General features: G+C 34.8%; 2 protein-coding genes and 1 long non-coding RNA gene across 5 annotated transcripts; 2 read left to right on the forward strand and 1 right to left on the reverse strand.

Moving 5' to 3' along the window:
* Positions 1–7,183: 7,183 nt before the first annotated feature.
* On the reverse strand, positions 7,184–26,257 carry LOC105318056 (transcription initiation factor TFIID subunit 2). 3 transcript variants are annotated; one of them, XM_034456158.2, is made up of 32 exons: positions 26,068–26,257; positions 23,709–23,761; positions 23,420–23,492; positions 22,913–23,003; positions 22,651–22,769; positions 22,394–22,535; positions 22,011–22,205; positions 21,596–21,698; positions 21,298–21,416; positions 20,857–20,970; positions 20,296–20,395; positions 19,940–20,137; positions 19,406–19,498; positions 19,049–19,110; positions 18,583–18,697; positions 17,946–18,055; positions 17,058–17,123; positions 13,455–13,587; positions 13,053–13,172; positions 12,500–12,640; positions 12,256–12,366; positions 11,846–11,931; positions 11,567–11,683; positions 11,238–11,377; positions 10,672–10,741; positions 10,454–10,558; positions 10,253–10,352; positions 10,065–10,136; positions 9,624–9,875; positions 8,525–8,554; positions 7,789–7,897; positions 7,184–7,499 (listed from the first exon to the last, which is right to left on the reverse strand). In XM_034456158.2, exons 1-32 carry the CDS (start codon positions 26,111–26,113, stop codon positions 7,240–7,242), a joined length of 3,645 nt encoding a protein of 1,214 aa, XP_034312049.2. In that variant the 5' UTR covers positions 26,114–26,257; the 3' UTR covers positions 7,184–7,239. The 3 variants fall into 3 exon arrangements, with proteins under 3 accessions (XP_034312049.2, XP_034312048.2, XP_034312050.2); XM_034456157.2 differs by having other exon boundaries at positions 8,411–8,554; XM_034456159.2 differs by lacking the exon at positions 8,525–8,554.
* On the forward strand, positions 7,896–9,718 carry LOC136270306 (uncharacterized). Its single transcript, XR_010708067.1, has 2 exons — positions 7,896–8,048; positions 8,362–9,718. It is a non-coding gene; the product is annotated as an uncharacterized lncRNA (long non-coding RNA).
* LOC105317984 (tripartite motif-containing protein 2) lies at positions 14,462–17,623 on the forward strand. The gene is made up of 2 exons (XM_011414867.4): positions 14,462–14,562; positions 14,956–17,623. The coding sequence occupies exon 2, from the start codon at positions 14,956–14,958 to the stop codon at positions 16,642–16,644; it is 1,689 nt and encodes a 562-aa protein (XP_011413169.3). The 5' UTR covers positions 14,462–14,562; the 3' UTR covers positions 16,645–17,623.
* Positions 26,258–26,318: the final 61 nt, after the last annotated feature.

Here is a 26,318-nt window from a genome sequence, read left to right on the forward strand (position 1 = left end):
CCGGGGTCATTTTTCAACGGTATGAGAAAGATTTTTCTAAACTCTGATGACCTCGACCCGTTGAAAATTGATCCTGTTGAGAGTTGACCCAAACCTCAGAGTTTTGATCTGAACTGGAACTTACTCTACACGGTTTAAATGTACAATCATGCACAGATTTGAAAGTTTCAGTTTTAAAATGTACATACTGTCCGATACTTATGCGGACGTGGCTAATTTCTTTTAGGCTGATATGTCCAATTAATCATTTAATTTTTAGATTGAAAATATGCAATAACATCCATTTATTATTACAATACTATGTAAATAAAGCTAAGAAGATGACCGTTTGATTCGGAATGGAGCAGGGCTAGAATACTTTTTGACATAGATGACATGGTTTTCATTCCCTCATGTGACAGAATTTTAAGTTTAAACTTGTCACAATCTCTGATAAATATATCTAACAAACATATTGCCCGTTATCGTCACTTTTAAGGCAATTCAACAGAGCTCTATTCGACAGGCACCTGACGTTGTATATTTTTCTAATAACTGAAAATATATAATCTCTGTACTGCTTTATTGGGTAAAGGGTATATATATACATGTATTTATACATGTATCAAGACAAAAGGATATAATGTCAGATACCTATGCTTAATTTGAAGAAGTCAGAATATTTCACTGACAAAATAATAAATGAATGGTTGTCATATTTTTATCCTTTTTCATATATACTGGGGGTTTTTTATACGTATATATACAGCATATACATATTTACACATGTTTTTAATTTTTTACGACTTAAAAATAATTTTTCATAAACTTGTCTGATTAACTTTATTGAAGCACCATACAATTTTCTGCATATACAGTAATAGTTCTTCTTAAAAATGCAATTTATTTCTATTATTTTGAGTTTTCAATTCTATTATTTACCTGTAAATTAGAAACACAGGCAACTGACGTAATATATTTTCTCAAAATTAAAAACATATACCCTCTACAGCAAAAATGTTATCAATTTAAAAACAAGTAGGTTTGCATATAAATATACAGTCGGAGGATTGTTGATCTAATTATATTAATGGTATATACATGAAAAGGTATGCGAAAAGTATAAAACTGATAGATATATTGTTTGGAGCAGCTGTATCAAGGAAAAATCCGAATTGCTTAAACATGTACAAATTGAAGCAACCAGAACAGTGACAGGGATAATAGTTAATTCTTCTAAAATAATTTATATAGTGAGCTTAATTTGGAAACCTTGCTCTCGAAGGGATAACCATAAACTAATTATATTCTACAAGAATATAAATGGTTTAGCACCACAAGATATGTTAAATTGAATTCAATCATATTTTCTTACTGAACATGCATATAATCATAGATCAAATTTACCACTATATACTTATTACAATAGCTTTGTTTCGCGCGTCTACATGTAAATTATGGAATAATCTTCATGCAGAAAAGAAAATTTCATCAAAGTTATCTTTCTTTTAAATCAAAACTTCAAAAACAAAATATACCTAGAGCCTACAAACCTTTCAGTTAAGACAATAGGAAATATTATTTTACGTCAATTACGGAATAAAGCTAGTAAAGCTTACTTATTTAAGGATTTTTTTTTTATCTGATGTGAGTCGATGTTTATACTGTGGGTCTGAATCTGAAGGAAATGTGATTTTTCCCCTGGATATCCAAGATACACTCAACAAAGAGACGAACTTTTTAAACAACTTATTGACATTAGTGTACCATTTTATATGAACTATATACTTTATGGTAGTTCTGATATTTCATATAATTGTTTCCCATGTTTATACTTATATTAGATCTCCAAAGCGTTTTTGATTCTCTTAAGGTACACTGTTTAAACCTATTTAAGTATTTTACCTGCATTTTTACTTTATATACAGTTCCCTTTTATTTACTGTTCTTTTCAAATGGGCTGGATCATGAAAATCTCAGTCTTATGTTTGTATCTCTGCAGGTATAAATGAAGGTGATATGTTTGTTAATATAGGTGTGAGTGAACAATTCTACCAACGATATGTCATACAATCATATATGATAAATATTCAGATAATTATTTAATATTCAAGTACCTCATGTCTTATATACACATTTAACACGTTTGAATTAAATTAATAATGTAGGTGGCAGTGAAAGGAAGGTCACTCATCTACTCCAACGCTGCTGTATGATCTTCTACTACTCATTTCTATTCAAAAAATGCAATTTACCAATTTATTGACGAAAACAATTACTGTTAGTAAATTTATGATAAATTTTTTGTGATCAAAGCAATTTAGAAACGTTAAAGCAAAATTCTATTGTCATCCTGTACAAAAATTAGGTTGCTAACTTGCTACAGATTCCATGAAGCAGAATTGTTAATGCCTAGAAGAATTTGCGATTTGATGATATTTAGTTACATCAGAAGTTATTCTAACGGAACAAATAAAACACCAAAAATCGGCTTCAAGATATAGTTACTACAGCATTGTTCATGAAAGAGTACAATCATGTTAGCATATCATCATTTTGTAAACTGTTATTGGCTGGATGGGTGTGAATACAAAATTCAGATAGTCACAGTTTTAACAAACTGAGTGGGTGGAAACACAAAAATCTCAATATGACAAACTGTAATTTTTTTTTATTTACACCCACTCAGAAAATTTACAACGAACAATATCAAAGTTTCAATTTACTGGGTGAACGTAAAACCAAAATTAAATAATATGACGTATTGTAATTTTAAAAAAAAAGAGTTTTACGGAATTGAATATTTTAACGTGTAACCATGTATACTAATATTATTAAAAAACATATACTTCTTTAAAAATATATAGATATCACATAAAACATCAATTATACGCGATAAGTTTATTATAAATAAAATAGTTATTACATGTACATATTTAAAGGGATACTATGTAAATTCATAATTATTTAAGTCTCATTTTAACCCCCAACCCCCAACCCCCCCCCCCCCCCCCACGTTGAAAGATGTAAATCTAAAGAATAAATAAATAAAAACTGATAATTTTTAATTAAATAGACTCAAGTTTTAATATTGATTTGTTAGTTTGTGCTTCTTTGCTGTTGAATTTTGAACCGGTTTCATGATCAAAATTCAACGATGCGGGTCAATTTTCAACGGATTAGGGTCTTTATTCAACACCTTTGGTCTCAATATTCAACGTGGAAAAATGACCCCCGGGTCAATTTTCAACTCGGGTCAAAATTCTTCGTTACACCGGGGCCAAGGTATAAATAGCAACCAATCACAAAATGAATGGGAAATTCAATTTTCTTTGCAGCTTTCAGTTCAGAGAAAATATTTTCAAATTAATAGCAATATTCATTAATAAAAAAATATAATTTTTGGTGTGGAAGAAGCTACCAAGACAGCTATCAATTGACGTCAAAATTTTTACAAACAAAAAATTATTAAAAGAGTATTCATAGATGACTACATCAACTATCTCAATGATCTTATCGAATCATTCTATGGTCACCCATCTCCTACAAACATTAAAAACGTCGTTTCTGTACCCACTCCTAAAACCCATCCCTTACCAGAGAGGGTCAAACCAGTCCCTCCAGTATTTACTGCTGGTCAATACAGCAGGGAGGATGTCTCCAAACTACTGGGTAGTGTTAGTGATCTTGACAATAAACCAGAGAACAGAGAGAAGGTCGCCTTTAGAGAGTTGAAACTTACAGAAAAACAGAGGAAACAAGACAAGGGGACATCTGACGAGAAACAAACACTGTCTCTTGCTTCCTCTGTCACCAAGCTCAGGGAATTCAGAGTACCAGGTGTCGACAATATATGTCATATAACGGTTGATATGTCGGGCAAATTCTGGGTGAGTGATAGTAGAGGAATGCTCATCCATATAGATCTACAGGGGAGTCCACCTCTGTTCGCGGAGATGAAAACCAGTGGCAGTTATGAAGGTTTCCACACAACTACACGGGACGGGGAGATGATTTATACGGAAGTAAATGACAAAGTCGTCAAGAGGATAGCAGTGGATAACACAATTACTGAATTCACCAACACGGGATACTGGACACCGCTTGGCATACACTCCTCCCACATCAACGGGGACATACTGGTGGGGATGGTTAAGAAGGGAGTAGGGGCAAAAGTCACTAGATACACCAAGACAGGGAAAGCAATACAGAACATAGAGAAGAGCTTAGGAGGCAAGGACCTTTACAAATATCCACACTTTGTCACAGAAAACATCAATGGTGATATCTGTACATCAGACTTTGACCAGAAAGCTGTAGTGGTGGTGAATGAATCGGGACAAAACAGGTTCTCCTACTTGGGCCAAGACAACCTTAGTCCCTATGCCATATGTACTGATCTCCTCGGTCACATCCTGGTATGTGATGGTTACAGTCTAACGGTTCTTGTACTAGACAAGGACTGTCGGCTTTTGTCTGTATCAGGGGATAAGCTCTACTGTAATGTTGCAGTGTGTGTAGATAAAGAGAGCAATCTCCTTGTTGGGCAAGGGAACAACCTTGTGTCTGTATTCAAGTATCTAGAGTGAAAATATACGATCATGGTGATATATATACGTCAATAACAAAATGCTTTCGTTGGTGTTTCATACATTCATACAGGTATGAAGGTAGCTCACATTGCAGAAAGATAAATAATCCACAACAGCCATTTTTTTATATACATGAATGTTGTCATGGTAACTACAGTCTAATATTCAGATGGCAGTCCGTGCAAGTCCGTGAAGTTCGTGCTCAGCCTTTCAATGTAGCTTTATAGTTTCGATCGATCAAGAAATAATCCACGCAATTTGATGCTAGAAGTACCATTTAGACATAATTAATGAACGATATTAGAAGTTATTTATTTAGACTAAGTTAGACATTTTATTAGCTAAAATGCATTTCAAATTAGTTTTAAATTTTAAGAAGGAAAACGTACATTCATATTCAGGGACTGATCGTGTTACTGGATCGTGTAGATTTCAGTGAATCTTGTCAGTATCCAAATGAACTATGGAATCGACTTTCCTAACAGATGAAAAAATACCTACCAGTAGTTGATGTAAATAGATGTATTATAGATAAGTTTGGAAATAAAATACAGTATCTAAATCATCTCATTTTTCAATTTTTAAAAACGAGTTCCAAAAACTCGCAAACAAACGAGTAACCTTTAGACCACATCGCTCACTTGAGCGACAATGACCAATCGTAACCCACTCCGCTTTACACTGTGGAAATACTATGCATATATCGCATTTTATGGACATGGCCTGTTGCAAATCAAATTTTACCGTTTCAAACGGACCCGTTTGTCAGTTTTTCTGTAGATGTGCAAATTGGTCTTCGTGCGTTATACGTCATGAACGTCCCGTCAACAATCATACACTTGTATAGAAAACTACAAGGCCAGTTGTTACCATTTCTGGTTTCAAGCATCTCTTGGATAAGAGGAATCTCTAAATTGTGAAAATTATTATCTTACCACCCCGGCGCCTCATGGGCGGGGCATAATATGCAGAAAATGTGCAAAATTTTAAAGATCTTCTTTCCTACTCCCACACAAGTGGAAAAAAGTAAGTGCACTGGCATGATATCGATGTGAAGCCTTATACCAAAATTGTGAAGTACTTGGGCCCCGAGTCAAGGGTTCAGACCCTAGGGCGGGGCCAATATTGCCAATGGTCAACTTGTATTAATTCAGAATATCTACCGACTTTATGCACAGAATTCTATACATTCATTTCTCGATGCATGTTTCCTGAATGTATGCCAAATTAGAGGTTACAGACTCCTTTTTATAAAACCATTACCTAGGTTTTAAAAAATTATTAAAATTTTAAATAATTATCTTTTTATAGTAAAAAAAAATTTCCTATCTAATACGGTGTGGGCTAAATAATGGGAAAAGGGCACTTTACCTTTATAGATAAGCAAGAGGCCCATTACCCCACATTGCCCACCTGAACAACAGTTCCTTGTATCAAAATGATATTAGGTTTTTTTTTTTTAAATTACCAATATATTTCTATGCAAAACTGTAAGCACCCCTTGGGGTCCCAGTATTCGTCTGGGGGTCACAATTTTAACAATTAGAATCTACATCATCTTAGGATACTTACTTTGAATTTCACAAATTGTAGCATTGTAGTTCTTGAAAAGAAGATTTTAAACAATTTCCCCTCTATATTTCTAAATTAAACTTTTAACCCCTCTTGGGGCCTCAGTAATAGTCCGGCCATCAAGATTTTCACTCTCTACCATCGGCTCATACATTCACTGTCTGAAGAGAGGAACGAACGACAACTCTGCATGGGAGATTGCAAGATTTTAACAATATCGAATCAACATCATCTTAGGATGCTTGCATTGAATTTCACAATTGTAGCATTGTAGTTCATTTTAAATATTTTCCCTATATATCTCTATGTAAAAACCAGGGTTGGTCCGTGAGTCACAATTTTAACAATTTAGAATCTACATTATTTGAGGATGCTTGCATAGTAATATCACAAATTGTAGCATTGTAGTTCTTGAGAAGAATTTTATTAAACACTTTCCCTATATATTTCTATGTTAAACTTTTAACCCCTATTTGGGCCCCAGTATTGGTCATGATTTTAACAATTTAAAATATTCATTTGATATACAAGCTTTAGTGTAAATTTTGGAATTTCTAGTGCAGTGATTCTTTAGAATATTTTTAAAGACATGCACCCTATTTTCACTGTTTCGCAATTATCTCCCTTTTAAAATGGGATTTGATCTTTATTTTAACAAGTTAGAATCCCCTTCCCATATAGATGCGTTATACCAGGTTTGACAGACAGAGGGACGGTAGATAGACAACAGGTGATTAGAAAAGCTCACTTGAACCTTCGGAAAAACTAGTACCTGAAATTTCAATTTTTACCAGGTCTTCTGTATACAAGATGTGTTTAAGTATTTGGCTTCGAGGTGGGAAAAAAAACACACAAATGATATACAAAATGTATTCTATCAATATGCCTTGCAAGTAGCCAAAAAAACATGCTTTTACTGTCACAGGCAGGAACATGATAAGTTTCTATTTCACTTTAACAGAAATGTTCAAATCAACATCAATATATCAACCACTACAGTTTGACAATTTTAATGTAACTCAAACCAATAAGTAAATACATTTTCACCTTTGTATGATTAATTTTATTAGCAATTTATATACAACAACATGACAGTTTAGATTTCAAATTCCGGCGAACTAAGAGTGGTCTGAGTAACACTGGGCGAGTTCTCGGAGCTGTTGAAGGACCCCTCTCGGATCCGCCCCAGTGGATCTTTCTCAGGCCGGTCATGTTTGTGCTTGTGTTTATGTTTGTGCTTGTTTTTCTTCTTCTTCTTTTTGGCTTTGTGTGCTTTAGAGTCTGTAGCAGACGACATGTCTGTTGCCGAAGCAGAAGAAGGCAACAGTCCAGCAAAGGAGAGAGGAGCACTAGATTCTGTGTAAAAAATAAGGAAAATAGGTGAATTAAATTACCATGCCAATACCTTGAATGTCACATTTCCTAAATCATTAAAAACATTTTACATTAGTTGCTGGGTTTTTTTACCCGGTATTTTAATATACAGTGTATTGTTCCATGGAAAATGATGAACTTCATACACAAATTGATAAAGAATCCTTCAACCCCAATTATTATCTCCCCAATTTTATAACAAAAAAATAAATCATTAACAAAGATAATGTATAAAACAATCATGCCATTAGACATTCCTTTTTCTCCTTACCTGACCCCACGGCAGTGGTTGTGGGTGATGAAGACCCTTCACTGAGTCTGGAGGACGTATCCATGGTTACAGATAACTGGGGCTCTGGAGCAGGATGCTCTTGTTTTACCTTCAAAAATGTCAAAGTTAACTGTATTATTATGAGATTATAGGTTTTATGATATGTTTCTATGATAAACTCAAAGCTCTTCTTTTTTACAACATCAAACAAGAAAAAGGAGTTGGAGTCTCAATCAGAAACTGAATCAATGTATCAAATGGTATGGTAACAAAACTTTTCAACATATATGGCAAATAAGATAAATGCACCCGTTTTTCTGTATCATTCATGAATGAATGCTGAAAAAAGATGTACTTCAGCTTATTTAAAACAATATAAAGCTACACGTGATTAAAACAATTTCCTTTGTTATAAGTAAAGAAATTTGAATTTTGCAATGCTAGAATATAATTGTGTACATTGTACAATCAAATACCCTTGGATACAAAAGAATACATTAAACTCTACTAATGTAAGTTTTCATATAGACTACAGACTGACAGAGGGAAATAATACCAGGCATTTTTTTCTAGATAACTGGTCAATACAATGCCAAAATTGGAGCAACATGAAATATAGTACCCCAACAAATTTGAGAAATTCAGCAGCGTATGCCGACGTTGCAGAAGAAGGCGTGACCGGTGTTTTTGTCACGGTGACTTCCTGAGTCCCAGAGGCCTTTGAGGGCTCAGTTACCTGGGGTTCCTCAAGGGTTTCTGATTCCATCTGTTCAATGCAGAAAGAAACAATACCTGTGCAATCAGTGTTAGTTGTGCATTCTAACATGTAACAGAATTTTTTTTAAGCACTTACAAAACTTATTATTGCCTACTAAATTGATTTTTACTGTCTGATTACAGCTATTTTTTTTTTAGGTTTTCCACAATGTAAAATACTGTATACAGGGAAATATTCGCCCCCATTTTATTTTTCGCCTCGTTGTCGGCGGGCGAATTTAAGACTAGACATATTCTGATGTCTTCAATTATTTCTCTTTAAACACAACTGTGTCTGGGCGAATTCAATACGGGGCGAAACTGCTTGCAAGTGTAGAAGGGCAAAAATTACATGGTGCAATATCAACCCTGTATACAGTATTGACTTATCTTAGATATCAAGGTGATCAGTTTTACTGTATACCTAACTTATTGAAATTGAACTATTCATGCAAGTTTTCAGATAAACATTTATTCTATTATCAAATTCAATAATTCGAATCCTCAGCTATTACTTGTTTATAATACAATATACTTTGCTAAAACATTACTTTTCTCAACATTCTTTACTTAGATTCAAAACTACCCGGTAATTGAATATAGAGTGTATTTGTAGTGCATATGTATATTTACAGTAGATAAACAAAATTTTATTTGCAAATAAGAGAATTGAAGTAGGTTTGCAAGAACCTTGTAATTGTAAACATATTTCTGCCAGGAACAAGTCCTTTCATGAAAAAATTGCATGTGGTTTATATTGTTAACCAGATCATTTTATCAGTTTATCACTTCAGCATAAAGTTATCATGAATACAAGTAAGATAATAGTTCCTTATGTGTAATTATGTCAAGAATGAATGTTATGAACAAATTATCTAATTGAAATGAAATAAAGTGATAGTTTTTTATCAAAGATAGTAAAGATGTTCAAATAAGAGCAGAGAATTAGTGAGTAAATCAAACTTTTGGTTATAAATAATCATTCAGTGTTCACACAACTCAGAAAATCAGACACTCTGGAACTAACTACAATACATCACATCTCTATTAATACTCATAAAGGCCACAGTTTTAAATACCTTCAGTTTCAGCCTCTTGGACTGGGATGCACTGTCTTCATTGAAGATTCCCAAGGGGCAGGTCTCAGGGACACTTCCTATGGACAGGACCAAGGGTGGTGGCAGCTCTGTGGGGGGAGGAGACTTTCTCTTGAGGGAAGGTTCCTCCCCGCCAATGTCCGTAACGTCGATGTCGGCCTCAGTGTCCACCTGAGAACTCTCACCTTCCTCCATTCCCACCTCTTCATCCTCTTCTTCATCATCAAACATTTCCTGCCACACAGAATGGGTTCATCAGATTTTAACCCTTACTAGCTGTATTGCTTACATTTTACTTTAAACTTTCATTCACAAGTAATTTTATGCATATAAGCCATCTATCGTACATATTAGACAAACACAAAGTAGATAAAGGAAATGCAGATACAATGTGTGATAAATAGAGAGAGAGGGGGAACTAACCTCCATTTCATCAGGAACATAAGCAGGATTCATCTTATTCTTTCTGTCTTTTAAACTCAGAACAACCATGTTCTATAAAATAGAGAAAAGAGACATGTTTTGTAATTCTGAATTTCAATGCTAATACATGTACATATACTACCATTTATTTGAGTTTGGATCCCTTCAGGAGCTACTCAGTTACTTACATCAGGTATGGGCAGACAAGATGGGCGTGTACGTCCATACAAAGTGAAATAAACATCTGCCGCATCACAACGCAGCCTACTGTCATACGAAAATGTGCAGCTAAAAATGAAAAATAATATCATGAAAGAATAATTGTAAAATGAAAAACGTGCATCATACTCTGCCCTCATCGAAACCAAGTCACACAAACATGATCTTACTTCATCATTTTCCACAAGCGTTCCACTAATCCCTCCGTGTGGAGAGCACTTGTTTCCATTCTTCTGAAGGGAGGATTCAGGACCAGCTGTTGTAGAGCATAGTGTCTGAAAGAGAGTCCACAGTGGAATGACAGCTATCTCTCATCAACAAATACATTAATTGAATGTTTAACAATAGCACTATGATAACATCAAATACTGTACTAATATTCAGGTACCTCACATAGAGATCTGGATCTGTTTCTACCAAGTTCAGAATCCAGTACATGTCCTCTGGTCTAGATTCAGCTGAAAATGATAAATGCAGTATGCACCTAGGTTATTAAATCATCCCATAGCATTCAAAGAAAATTGTGACTATTTATTTATAGAGTGGTATCAAAGGAAAATCAAGAAGGAAAACTGCACCAGTACATGTAGAAAATTGATGCAAACGTTTTCCTTCTGTCTTTATCCACAGGATAAAAATATACAATTCACTGCTGATTATTTGAAATTGATCTTCCAAGAATGGAAAGAATTAATGTTGAACAGATGAATATTTGACATAAATACTTGTTTCAATGGTTGATCATAAAATTGTTGACACAAGTATTAAAAAAATTTCAACCAACCAACATAAAGTGTCATTATTTTATCAATAAATTGCAATATGAAATAATAACTAAATCCACTCAGTTCATATTAGTTTCCCTTCAAAGCAATGACAGGAATGATTGACTTCATGTTCCACTCGTGAGAAATAAATAAGCCTTAAAATTGTGAGTTACGAGAACAAACTTACTTTTTATAAAGTCGACTATAGCATCAATGGCCGCTAGTCGAATGTCCCTGAATACTCCATGCTGGGCATAGCTTTTAAAGAACTCCACTTCACTTGGCAAATGTCCAAACTTCTGCAGTGTTCTGATGGCACTAAGACAGCTGTAAAACAACATCAAGATAGCAAGTTAACAACTAGATAACTTTAGAACAGTTATTGAATGAAAGGAGTGAATGTGACACATCTAGATATGATGAAAAAATATATATTCTTCCATACAAATATTACATAGATTTAATCATTTCCTTCATCAATTCCTTAAAAAAAGAGACATCATTAATATTACACACCTGACAGTAACTGTGTGCCTGTAACATGGCAGTAACTTTTCCAGGTTCAGATAACGAGTAATTTCCTCCAGTATCTGCTTTGTCTCCGCTGACAAATTGTCAGCAGTAGGGCCCTGCCTGGTGAGGAGAACAGAAAACAAGTTACAACTGCGTAAGATTGCCATCTGCTTGTGTCAAGTCGTGTTCATGTTTTTCTCAGTGCAATATCCTGCATCATAACACGCTCTTTAGTGTTCAGAGGTAAGAAATGTGTATTTGAATGAAGAGACTGACACCTACCCTGGCGTACTCATGAGAGTGATGGCTGGGGTCACTGTCTTAGACACTGCCTCCACTAGAGCAGCTCTGTAGTAGTTGTCAGAGAACTGAAACAATCGTAAATAACATTTTGTTAACAAACAAAAAAAACCCAAGAACATTCTTCATACAACAACACATTGATTTAACATACATAACAATATATGTGTAACTGATACCTTATTCCAACATTTTTTCTGTTTACTATATTCATCTTGATAGCAAGAGAAAAAAAAAATTAAATTAAGAAATTATACGACAAAGTTTTCACAAGTATTATACTCCAAAGCCCTTGACCTTTCAATACTTTTATCACTTGATAGAGATACATAACTTTATGAATCTTTTATTTGGGTGGGGGCGGGGTGGGGAGGGGGGGACTAGTAAGTTACCTTGTTTCTGCTGTTGTCATTATATTTAAACAGTTCCATGATGAATTTGAACACTTCAGGTGGACAGATGGTATGAATGTTTCTCAATAGGGCCATGGCATTTGGTATAGTCTATAGAATAAATGATATAACACATTATTATATATGACATTAAGCTATAATCTATTCATAATCCTTAGTTAGGTACAACAATGTGATGTGAAACCCAAAGAAAGAATAACTTGATATTGACTTTAATGCTTACCTTCAAAAGGAAGTAATTTTGAAAGTTTGAGAAGTTGTTTTGTCTGATGATGGCTGGACAGGAATGAGATCCAAACATTTTCCTAAAGATGGTCATCATAGCTGGGGGTCCTGCCCACACACCCACCATAGAGTTGGCCACCTACAAAAAAATTAAAATTACGGTAAGTCAAGCAGTTTCTATTCACCACCTATTATATGAAAAAGAATAAGGCATAATTGATTATAAATAAAAAGTATAAAAGAGCATTGTTTCCTATGTATCAATAAAAAATAACTTATACGTATTTGTGAAAACATGAAATAAACACAATTTATTTGTTCGTAATACACACAAGATAAAGAAGTTCAGATGTTTTTACAATTTCTATTAGACTTTTCATAAAAATATTTTATAAATTCAAAACTTATTTAAAATTTTCAAGCAAAAAGACAAGCTTGTACAAAATTGTACTGGCATAGGTTTTCTGGGTTTTTTTTCTTTCTGAGGGCTGCAAATTTTTGACTCTTCAAAAAAGGGCAAGGTTGAGGACAGTAAGTTTTTGCTTGTTGACCTTGGCCAGACAATGAGCTGCCTCCATCCTGATCCTGTAGAAGCAGTGGTCATCCTCCAGTATGTCTGTCAGTGCCCGCCTAGTCCCTGCTGTAGGGTAGTTCTCTAGTGCGCGGATGGCCTGTCAAAGTAGCAAACACCACCATGAAAATCTCTCATTCATTCCAATCATACTAGGTTGTTTGTTGTACAAAAAACGTACAATTTTATTATTTCCTTATTTTCTTTAAGTAGAAATGATATTCTTTTGTTTTACTTTGACCGAAAATAGGGTATTGATCAATGCATCATTTAAAACACCTTCTTTAAAGCAAAATGTAACATGTAATTCCCGGCTAATAAAGTACAATGACCTTTTCAAGGAAATAAATGCAAATTGATAAATAAGGTTTTCCATTATTACTTCTCTTTGGGCGACAATGTCCCTCTCGTATCTGAGCTGGTATTGCCACATGTAGTCTGGTTGTTCCCAGGTCACATGACTTAACAAGTTCATGTCAGGGTCAACTCGTAGCCACAAAACAGGCGAGTCAGCACTTAAACAAACCAAAAAAGCAGCAGTTAATTACTATGCTCTATAAAGTATTAATACATGTATTGTTAACTCTTGACCTTTCTTAACTGGAGTACTCTTTCTGTAGCAATGCTCTGATGGATCTTTATATCTGATGCTAAGCTTTTATATTTCATGGTAACCCCAAACATATAAATGTACCAGCTTACTGAATTCAGTACACAAAGATTTTAGTACAAATCTATCATACAACTGATTTAGTATCCTTTCAGTCTGCATTGTCTGTACACAATGTGAACTGAAATACTCCAGAGTGATGTATAGCTGGGGCTGCAGAGAATTCAATACTTAAATTGAATCCAAGATAATCTGAACTCAGGCTACTGAGTCTGCTAAAGTTTTCTAGACACCATGCACAGAAAATACAGGAAATACAAAATTCAGTTTATTAATTTCTTTTCTTTCATTTTATGAAAAAAAAAGAACAGATTAAGATTTTGATATATAACAAAAAAATCTGATTCATTCCTTGCACTGACCCCTATTCAATTTGCCTTGCCAAACAGTCTGCCTAAAGCCTGCTCCTTTTATTTCACTTTGTTTACCTATTTCACTTTGTTTACCATACATGAAATACCTGTCGTTGAGGCTGGCTTTAGTCGGACTGTCTTGTTTAAAATTATGTACCTGTACAATTGTATCATATATTCTAAAACAATTTGGGTCAGATTTCAACTTATACTGGTATGCATCAGGTACCATTTCATTCAGGGTTTTTTTTTGCACAATCATTCAGGTGTTTACATTTTCATCAAACCCTGACCAATTTTGAACAAACATACATGGTACAAGAGGGAAATTAATTTAAGTGTTCTATTCAAGGTGACAAAGAATTTTAAATCTAAGTATAGCAATGTAACCAGGAAGTAAATTATGCAAATTTCCCAGAGTCGCTTCCAAATTTCTGAGGTGTGACACCTGCTGATTTGACTCCAAGGTAGCATTTAAACTTAATTCCATCATATAATATTGCATGATAGGAAAAGAAAACATTAATTTATTTTGGCAAAGAAGAAAACTTGATGGTTAAAAAGTCTTTAATCCTGAATTTTGTTTTTGATTTCAGTTCTGGATTAATTACCTCCAATTTCTTTGTAATGAATGAGATTTTTTTAAAAATTGGTCATTAATTTTTACATACCATAGGACCATTAGTTATGAGATACTTATTATTCAGAAAAGTTGAATTGATTTCATTAATATGATGATGCTGCATGTCTAAACTGTTGGGTTAAAAAGAAAAGGGCGAGTTAAGAATTCTAAAAAAGCAAAGCAAAATCATATTTTGTGATGGTCAGTCATTAATGTAAAGGGATATTTTACATTTCAGATGGCTTTATCCAAATCCCAAATATCACTCACAGTTGAGCATCATTTGAACTGTGGCACTGAAGACTATGAGAAGAACTGTCAGTTTCACTGCAATAATTGTCACCAACCAATGTGTGAACAATGCAGAGATGAACATCAGAGGAGTCCAATTACCAAGAACCATGAAGTGGCAATTAACCAAAAACTTCCAGTACAGAAATGCAAGATCCACCCCTCAACGGACACAGATCTTTTCTGTGAGGAATGTCAGATCCCCCTTTGCACTAAATGCGCAGCCACACAAGGTCATTGCGCCCATCTGCTAATTGATTTGGAAAAAATCTACACTGAAAAGATTTTGCTTTGTCAAAAGAAAATAGCAAAGATTCAAAACTATTTGCAGCCATCTTCACAAGGTTTGCAAAGAGAAATTGCTGAAGATATCACAGAAATCAAACAGAGAATGAACGCCATTAGGACATCTATAGAGGAGGAAGCGAAGTCTATCAAAGAACTGGTAGATGCAGTCACATTGGATAAAATAGAACAAGTCAACAAAATAGAAGAGTCTTTATTAGAAACATTGAACAGTCAAAGAGAAACAATGGATGACTACACTCACTACCTCAATGGTGTAATCAAAACACTCTATGGCTACATCAAGTCTTCTTCTTCAAGCTTAGAAAAACTAATCTCTTTGGACACCTCAAATAACCTTACAATCCAGCCAATACCTGAGACCACCAAACCAATCCTTCCTGTATTTACTGCTGGTCAATACAGCAAGGAGGATGTCACCAAACTACTGGGTAGGGTAACTGTTCCGGACACAAAACCAGTGAACAGAGAAATAAAACCCATGGAGATTGCCTCTACACAACTGAAATCTAAACAGTGGAAAGAAGACGAAGAGAAATCTGACATGTCTTCTGCTGTCACCAAGGTCATGGATTACACAGTGCCAGAAGTTGATAGTGTACATAATGTTTCATTAGGTAAATCAGGTACAGTCTGGGGCAGTGATTATCATGGCAACCTTGTCAAAACAGATATACTGGGGAATCAGCTACAGAAGATACAAACCAGTGGTGGATATGGCTACCACACAGTCACACAGGACGGGGATCTGATCTATACAGACAGAAAGAACAAAGTCATCAATAGGATAACAGTGGATAATACAATCACTGAATTCATTAAAACAGGAGACTGGGAACCTATCAGTATACACTCCTCCCACATTAACGGGGACATACTGGTGGGGATGATAAAGAATAGAGAGGCTAAAGTCACAAGGTACAGCAAGACAGGGAAAGAATTAGAGAGGGACTTCATAGGACAGGGACTGTATGGTGATCCACACTACATCACAGAAAACATCAATGGTGATATCTGTACATCAGACTTGGACAAACGAGCTGTAGTGGTGGTCAATAAATCTGGACAACATAGGTTCTCCTACACAGGTCAGGGGTCAGAGTTTTGCCCCTATGGTATCTGCACCGATATCCTTGGTCACATCCTGGTGTGCGATATAAGGAGCGATACAGTTTATCTTCTGAAGGAAGACGGTCAGTTCTTGTCTCTACTACTCACAGCACAGCAAGGGGTAAAATGTCCCCGTGGTCTGTGTGTGGATGACAAGAACAATCTCCATGTGGGACAATGGAACACAAACACAGTGACAGTGTACAAGTATCTACAGTGATCATTACATATTTTAGACTTGGACTGTTATTAATTTTGTTTAAAACTTCTAAAACAACTAATACTAATTTGCTTCCAAATTAATCTTAACCTTTCAGAGGAATTTGTTTCTAAGTGTTCAGTGTAACCCACGTAATATCGTATACTGTAGATTGAATTTCCAAATTAAATGAAAGAATTCAATATCCACGTAAAATCACAAGAAGAAACTTTTGTGGATTTTAAAATCTTGTTTTCATTTTTCAGAAAGTTTTGAATGATAGGAAATTATAACAAAAAATTTTATTTTCCTGCGATTTTATACAAAAAAGCAGAAGCTTGAAATTGATCTAAACAAGTGCTGAAAATCCAAGTGGGACACACAAAAAGACAGCTGGACAGAAGACAGAATAAATATGTCAACATAAGACTTACTCCATAGCACTAAGGTCCATGTCTACCTCCTCCCCAGTCATCAGCGGAATCTTCTTCTTCTTGTTCCTAATACATAGAAAAAAAATAACTGTTGTAAGACAAACTCAAACTTAGATACATGTGTAAAAAACAATTACCGGTATATAAAAGAACAAAATGTTTTTTTAAAAATCAAACTTAGATACAGAAGTGACCTGTAAAAGGTATTTCTTTTTGTCCATGAAACCACAAAATTTCAAACTACATGTAACATTTTGCATCTCTTCAAGCAAAATGATCAACAGCTATTTTTTTCATTGTTAACGTATTTTTTTTTCAATCAGCCCCTAAAGTACATGTACCAATACTGACTTCTGCTGGCAATTGAATTGTTTTTTAATCCTATTGGTATGTGAAACTAACTGACTGTTCATAATGCACAATGCACCTCAATAATAGCATCATTCACATTTTCAACTTGTATTAATCATTTTGCAGATTGGGACTGTTGCTTTCATTAAATTTTCAGATTTTGTCAAGAAACTAGCATGTTAAAATATTCTAATAAAATATATAATACATTTCCATGTTTGACTCTCAAATCTTTTTTACTTTATTTCTTTCATGGTTTTCTTTATTTTATGAAATTATTTTTGAAATATCTGAAGAATACATGCAAAATATGTAACAAATCAATACATAAAACAAATTTCCAAAATGTGAAGGCAGTGAACAAAACCTGAAAGTAAAGATAACCATTTTGTTTACCTCCTAGAAAATGCCCACATAGGATCTACATTTTCAGATCTGAAATCACCAAACTTAAGTTACAAAATTTTACAACATTTTTTATACCTTTAGTACATTTATGTACATGTAGCACAGTGAAAATATTTAGATAAAAAATACCTTCTGCATTTAGAATGGCAGGTGATGTCAAACTTGGTCTTGTTTTCTTCTATTTTAAAGTTGTGATTAAACGACCCATCCAGTTCCTGAATGGTTACTGTCAGTGGCCCCTGGAATAGAAAAAACAAACCCTAAATGTCATTGCTGAAGTGGAAAAATATTTTAATTCATTCAATCTGATTTCAACTACAAATGAATCTATTTTGATTTTTAATATATAAATCAGTGTCTCCATATCTTAGAGAAATCCAACTAAAACATTTTTAAATATAAAAAATCAATACAAAATTAAGTTGCCTCCCATTACTATGACCTTGTATACAATGTCAAGACAGAATTAAACATTGATAATATTTATGTTTATGAAAAAAAAACTGAGGAGAGTATGTCATAGATGCTTATACATAAACAGTAAGTTTTGCAACATACATGTGTGCATTGCACATGTACACTGTACTACATTTTATAAGGCAAATCACAATTTTGGAAAAAGAATACATATGCTTGATACCTATGTATTTCTTCTTAAGTTTAGAAGATGAAATTCACTAAATGTACAATAACAAGCTTTGGAGGAGGATTTCGTGTGTGTGTGTTCTATTTTTGCTCAAATTGTAAGCTTGTTCTGCATACTTACCACATATTTCAAGGCCCCTTTAGCTCCAAGGTCCTGTTTCAACTCCAGCTCAACGACATTTCTTTTCCTGTTGAACACAAAGTTTCCGAAAAACCTGGCACACCCACTCTGTGAGCTGATTCTTATGTAAGGAGTCTGAGCACTTGTACACTGTATGTTTTAGTTCACTGTTACTGATAATCATTCAGCCTACTGAGTATACATTATATCTGGGGAGTGAAATTTTTGTACTTCATGCTATTTACAGTGTCTAGAAATATAATTATCTTTACATGCATTCACAATTATGAAATTAAAAAAAATCTTAAATCATGATTTTGGGGTAATTTTCATGTCATGGTACTTCAATATTTGTTAGTAAATTTCATCAGTAAATCATAGATTGGGGATTAAAACATGACAAAATTAGTATTAAATCCATTGCCATACGATATGCATGTGATTTTTCTGCTTACACAAAGGATACACCCATAATTCGAGGAAAGGGCTGATGTCTTTCCCTGTGACTGTTGAGATGATTTTAAGAAACTGAAACAGAAAAGACACAGTATTATCCTATTAAATGTTATGTCAATCAAAATGCACAGATCATCCAGAACTTCCCCATTTTTCCATCTTGCATATTGAATGTGATGTTTTCATTCTTCCAATGCATGATGCCAACATTTTATAAAATCAGGGTAGATTACATTATACATATCAGTAACAGTGTCTATTTTTTTGACTAACCCATTCCAACACTCAGCTATCTTCCCAAATCATGTTAATTTAAATGATTCACTGTATACCATCATTGAGATTTGCAAACCACAAAACAACTTACTGATGAAGTTGACAGAAGCAGGTTCCCCCATGTGTTGGCCCCCACCTTCTGTGAAGCCCCAGTTGTGGCCAGAGCTACAAGCTTGTTGACAACCTAAAACACAATATGTGTACATTCAAAATCAATTCACGGATGAAGATGCATCATTGTTCATCTCTGCATAAACTTACATGTACTCTGAAATACATATACTAGTTCAGGTTAATAATTTCATAGGGGTTATTTCTGACCTCTTTACATAAATGTATCAGTACCAGTATGTAATGGTAAAACAAATATTCAATGATGTGATTGGTAGAGAAAGAAAAATGCGAAAATCAGTCATACAGGGGTCTGTACTGATCTCTTAAATGACCATTTTGACTTTTAAATCCACTAAAATCAGTGTTTCACTGAAAAATCACATCCCTGAATAATGAAATGCATCTATATCACAAGGCCAAAGAAAGACATGGTGTATAGGTAAGGACTAAGCAAGAATATCGTTTTCTGATTTCCTTTTAAAATAAAACACTCATTACGTAAGTACAGTACCTGGATAAGCAGCTGTTCACCAATCCTCTGCTCCAACATCCGCATCACCAGGAAACACTTGGATCGAAAGGCCTCCATGTAACGAGGGGACACCGTGTGGGGGCTTTTGATGGAGAAATGATGATTGGAGTCTCGTTTTGTGGGATCTAGCACAATTCCTCCCACTCTGTTCTCATAATCTTGGACGTCTTTCAAATACTATTAAATCCCAAAATGCACATAGTAATACATGAACCAACAAAATAGAGACAATCAAGAGAAGGAAAAATTAATTTTTGTTAAGATGTGCTAATTATATTAAAATATCTTAAACCATACATTTCCCCTTCAATTTAAAGCCATTACATTGTATTTACATTTGAAATTCTGAATCTGTATTCATTATTTCCGAATGTTTTCTTGATAAAGAGACCACACAGATATCCTGAGATTCCCATCGGCAGCCATGCATCTGACCTATAAATAAAAAAAATATTGTTTCAATATCATTAAATTTTACATGTACATGTATTTTAAGGTCATCACAATACTAATCACAATTTTCATTTGAGTAACATATCACAATTGAGTGAAGATCAAAAATTCACTCAATATAAGTCAATTTCCATATAGTTTTAGTGCATAAAGATCCATGGAGACAACAAAATCAGAGTATGTAATACATGTTAATTACAGTTCAGTATTGCAATGAGCATGGACTGATATGCTACCTTCTTTCAATACAAATTGCAGATATATAATCAAAAGCCAGAAGCTAACTGTCGTATACTTTCATTTGGGTTTGTCTATCCTGATTAATTCATGAGTATGGTAGCATGTTGCAAGTACAGATGATGTTACAAAAAGAATAAAGAGACTTTCAGTAATCCATCAGGCACTTTGTGCTATTCTTTATAGATTACTTAACCAAACCATACCAGGTCTGCATGGCGATGAACGTTCCAAAGAACTGTTTGGCGACTGCCTCAGCCAGGACGGTGCGTGTTGAAATGGTCTGGTCTATGATTCTGTTGGAGTGTAACAGGTTCGTACTGAAATAATAAATCAAGACTTAAATAGTCTTCCCATAAACAATACATCTACTCATGCAGAAATTACATATTTTTGAAAAACAGGAGAAAATATTCAATGCATTCTTCAAGTTTCTCTAATAAATAAAATCACCCAAAAATAATACAGTAAAGTATACTATATATCAGAAAATCTTTGCTCCCATTATATTTTTGCCCCTTTTGGCCTCATTGTCAGCAGGCAAGTTTAAACTGGGCAAATTCAAAGGTCTTCCACCACCAGATCAATTGACATGGGCGATGAATTTGCTTATCCACTGCTACTTTGACTTGAAACAAACCTATTACCTCAGAACAGACATGGTGGCATAAGACGTTGACTCCACATAGGCCTCGTCCACAAACACATGTTTATAACAGGTGTACGGGTATCTACTGGACAGCAGCTCCTCATAAAACTCAAAGGCCTGGGGGTGAGGAAACAGTTATTCATTTAATATTGCCTGTATGACTCAAAAGACTCAAATTTTTTAAAAGGATTAAAGAGGAACGGTCACAAGAAAGGTTTTTCAAATGCTCCATCATTGTCAAATTTCAAGAGGGAGGGAGATACAGAGTTCAAATATCTCTGAGCATGGATATTTACCTGATGAATGTAGTTAGTTGTATGTTTCAGAATCTCAGTCAGGTGGGGCAAACAAAAGTGGGTCACTTCATGCATGTTAGGGTCCACATGGATTTCAAATGGCCTACATACAAAGAATATTGTAAGAAATACCAGGTATATGAAACATTTTATCATACCCTGCTTGGTCAGGATTAAACTTAATCATAACCTTTATTTGTAAAAGCTTTATCAACTTTATTAACTTGTTTGTTTCACCAACATGAGCACTACATGTCCTGCAATATCTACATGTATTATACTTTTAAGCATATACGGTACATGTACATTGAGTGCATAATTAGGTATATTCATAAAAATCTCCTAAAAATGTGTTCGGTATAAAACTTGTTCAAACCAAATTTTCTAATAACTGAGCTATATATTCTGTATTTACCCAACTGCCATTCCAATGTTGGGAGCGGAGGTGGGAATAGACAGGAAGTAGTGGAATGTCTTCCGCTTTTTGTCTGGAGTTGATATCACCTCGATGAGGTCCCCACAGGTCACCGCTGTCAGTTCATTGTCTACTGTCACCTCAATCTTCCAGGTGCAGGGCTCTGAATAGGTGTCCAGACAGGGAAACCATAATCTAGTCAATAAATGTTGATTAATCAATAATAAATCCAGAACGTTTGATTATCAAATGTGCAAGTTTTGAATTCCTTTGCTGATGCTACCATATTTTGATTTTCATTTAACATGTACCAGTACTTGAGTTTTTTTTGTTGAAATTATAAAGTCATGTGAATGTAACTTGAATATAGTGCATGGAAATACCTGGAGCAGTTATTGAGACCAGCAGTAAATACATGTGCTGCGTTTTCATGTGCAGGTCCAGGTAAATCAGGTACAACAAAATGTAAACCCCCTTTAGGGTTCTCTAATGAAAACTCAATGCACAAGCGGAAGGGGCGTAACTCTATAAAAAAAATAACCATGTATAACATCACATGCATGATGCGATAAATCCAAAAATATTTTCACAAATGTGGATAATCTTAGAGAAACATTAATATCTTAATCATTTTAATTACCCGCAATATTCAGGTACATTTCTGGGGGCAAGCGAACTGTGATTTCTCCATTTCCATTGTCAGGGTCTACTGCTGACATGGCCGAAAAATGGCAGTGTTGAAAGTAATCCAGATTTCTCCTGAAAGAAAAATAATACAATGAATGAACATAGTTACAAAGTAAATGGGATGGTGCCAGTGGAATAAGGAGTGTAAGGAGTAACCGTTATGAATGATGCAAGTTATTCAAAAGTAAATTTACTATTGCATAATAAGTACATACTGTTTTGCATCTCCCTGGCAGATTTCCAGTGTTGGGTCATTGTACAGAAACTTTGCCTCATACTGATCGTTTATTGACACATGATATATTCCTTTTATAGCTAAGGAAACACAACACTTATATATCTAATCTTATCTCACAGCCACATGCCTATGTTAATTTTTGCTATGACAGCTAGTGACCATTAGCTTACAAATTTGATAAACCTGATTATTAAAAAAAATCAATAACTACCAGGTATATCATTCTGGAGACATAAAAACACATAATGCAAGCATAAAAAAGTCATAATCAGTTAAAAACTTGTTGACCATAACAAGTTAGGATAAAATGTCTACTGTCAGTCACAAACTAACAAGGCCATTTTACAAAATGAACCAAAATTAACTTGTAATCTGCCATTCTGAGATTTAAATGTAAAAAGAGCCAACAGCCTTTGTTTTAATGATGCATATTTATTCTACTTGGGATTGAAGAACCTATATAACATAGTGACGAAGAGGATACGGCACTGCTTGCTATTTATCTTCACTCTCTTTAAATCTTGTCGCAGGGGATGAATCACAAGCTCAACATAACCCTGAAAAATAAAACCTTGAGAGTCATATCTAGACTTTAAGTGACATATTGATTTATAAAACAATTTTTAATAAATTGATGAGCCAGGTTCAATGCTTTATATTTACAGTCAGTCAAGTAGATTGTTTTAAATAAGAGTGTAATTTGTGAGCATAAATATGAAATGGAAATACAGCAAAAATACATTGTATGCTATACAAAAATGTATAAAACTTACAATCAATGATTTCTTCTCCAAGTTTATTGCACGAATGCATAAAGTCTGATGAGCTAAATCAATCAAATAAAATCATAAACTTAAGAATTACAGTACATGTAGCACAGAAAACATCAAAACTTTAAATCCAAAAAATAATTCCTGTCTACAAAGTATTGATTTTATTCAATATGGCCTTATGATTCTTATAATCCTTACATGGTGATCAATGGTCTTAAGAGATCAAAATAAGAAGGTCAATTTTATGGTCTTCCAATAGGGCCACTTCAACCTTCGCACTTTCTTCTATAGGGCGAAGATGCAAGAGTGCAAAGTAGCGAAGGCGAAAGTGTAAAAGAGCGAAAGTGCAAAGGCAAAGTGTAAAGTTGCAATGGTGAAAGTGAAAAGGCAAAGAAGCAATACTACTCTGACTCGCTCCTTTGCCTTCGTAACATTTCACTTTAGCCTTTGCCTTTTTTTATTAATTATCGGATGATAAAATGAAGTTTGATGCAGGCACTGTCCGCGCCTAAGGTTTGCTGATTAATCTCAGATATTATTGGTACGGGTGCAGACCCCATCCCCTTGGAAAATTTAAAATTGTTAATTTTACAGTAAATTTATCAAAAGAATGCGTCGGAACCCCCCCCCCCCCGGCAAATACAAATATATCATTCGGACCTACCTACCCCAACCCCTAAAAAACAATATTATATATACAGCTAAAATAATCTTTAAATTATAGACATAAAAAGGCAAAGGCAAAGTGCGAAGTTGTGAAAGCTAGATGGTGAAGTTGAGAAGGCAAAGGAGCACTGCTTTGCACTTTCACATCTTTGCACTTTCACATCTTCACGTTTCAGTTTCATCATCACATCTTTTGACTTAGCCTGTTAACAACTTCGCACTCTCACATCTTCACCCTAAAGGTGCAAAGGTCAAATTGGCCCTATCGGAATACCATACAATTTAGATAAATAGACCATTGACTTGTTTGCACACCCTTTTGTATGGTGTTCCAATGGGGCCACTTTGACCTTCGCACTTTCGCCTTTAGATCGAGGTGCGAGAGTGCAAAGTTGCTAAGGCAAAAGTGCAAAGGCAAGGGAGCGAAAGTGCAAAGATGCGACAGCAAAGCGCGAAGATGCGATTGCGAAGAAGCGATACTACTATCGCTTCTACGCCATCACAACTTTGCACTCTTGCCTTTGCATCTTCGCGCTTTCGCCTTCGCCTTTTTATAATTGTGGAGCTCTCTATCGTTTAAAGACAATTTTAGCTGTATAAAAGGACATATGAGGTAGACGATGAACTTTTTAGAATTTATTTTCAACAGCCTGTGCAGATCCATAACTTTTTAACTTTTTCTAAGGGGGGGGGGGGGGGGGGGTCTGAGACATATTTTAGAGATTTTATTATATATATTAATTAATAAAATTACATTTTCCGGGGGATGGGATCCGGACCCTCTCTCCCCCTTTACTCCATGTGTGAAGGTATTAATATTGGATTTTCCAGGGGGGCAGACCCTCCTATAGGTCCATACATGAGCAAGGAGTGTCGCATAATGAAATTAGAATGTTTCTGTGTTTGATCCACGGTAAACAGACAGCTGGTAAGTGGCAGGGGTCTGGAAGTGCAAATGTATACAATCTGGTGGACATTACATTTTATACGGAGTATATAATGATTAGGCATAGCCAGCACTGGTAAACATATATGTCACATATACACATTAAAATATTCATAAACATTCATAGTAAGCACAATGGCCTAGCACATGCTTACCAATAGTATCATGGATTAAACGGAAAACCTTGGCGAGTACGGTGCCTGCATCAAAGTCTATGTAATCTACTGAGACTTTCTGAATGCTATCATAAAGGCGAAGGTGTAAGTACGAAGGTGCGAAGGCAAGAGTGCGAAGTTGCAAAGGCGAAGGAGTGATAGTTGTATCGCTCTTTCGCCTTCGCACCTTTGCACTTTCGCCATCGCATCTTCGCGCTTCGCCATCGCATCTTCACGCTTTGCCGTCGCATCTTCGCACTTTCGCTGTCGCACTCTCGCACTTTCGCCTTCGCAACTTCGCACTCTCGCATCTTCGACCTAAAGTGCAATGGTCGAAGTGGCCCCATCGGAACACCATATTATTGGCCTAAATACTGAAGATTATATCTGGAAAAATTGTACATTGACTATTTTAATGACAATCTATTAACTTTGTTAACAACATTTTAATTTAAAAATTGCACTTTGATAGACACGTCTTTTTATGCACATACGGAAATTTAAGGTACATAAACTTGAATTCTTAGAGCTTGTTTTACAACTATCTCAGTATCTGATCAAGAGTTACAACACTTTCAAGTAAGATACTTACCCAATTTATATGGCCTTGAGACGTCTGTCTTGCCTTCCTTTTTCATGATTTCGAAATGCAGGTTAAATCTTTTGTTTTTACATTATTAAATATTGAGTTTTAACGTCTTACAACCCTCAGATTCATATTTTCATTTTGTTTGTTTCCAAAAATTCATGGACGCCGCCATTATTGTTTTGTCAATTACGATATTTTCATATTTTGTTCAAATTACTTTTCTATGATAAAAGGTACATTCAATATGCTAAAAT

The sequence above is a fragment of the Magallana gigas genome, chromosome 7 (genome assembly GCF_963853765.1).
Source record: "Magallana gigas chromosome 7, xbMagGiga1.1, whole genome shotgun sequence".
In the NCBI taxonomy this organism is placed as follows: Eukaryota; Metazoa; Mollusca; class Bivalvia; order Ostreida; family Ostreidae; genus Magallana; species Magallana gigas.

Excerpts from the sequence above, each read along its gene's own strand:
- LOC105318056 (XM_034456157.2), bottom strand. The coding sequence starts at position 26,113 with ATGAAAAAGGAAGGCAAGACAGACGTCTCAAGGCCATATAAATTGG. Across the intron at positions 17,124-17,945 it reads TGCCATTCTAAATGCAGAAG|GAACAAGAAGAAGAAGATTC; the intron begins GTATTTTTTATC and ends TCTATGTATTAG. Across the intron at positions 10,137-10,252 it reads CTTGTCTGCCCATACCTGAT|AACATGGTTGTTCTGAGTTT; the intron begins GTAAGTAACTGA and ends TCTATTTTATAG.
- LOC105317984 (XM_011414867.4), top strand. The coding sequence starts at position 14,956 with ATGGCTTTATCCAAATCCCAAATATCACTCACAGTTGAGCATCATTTG.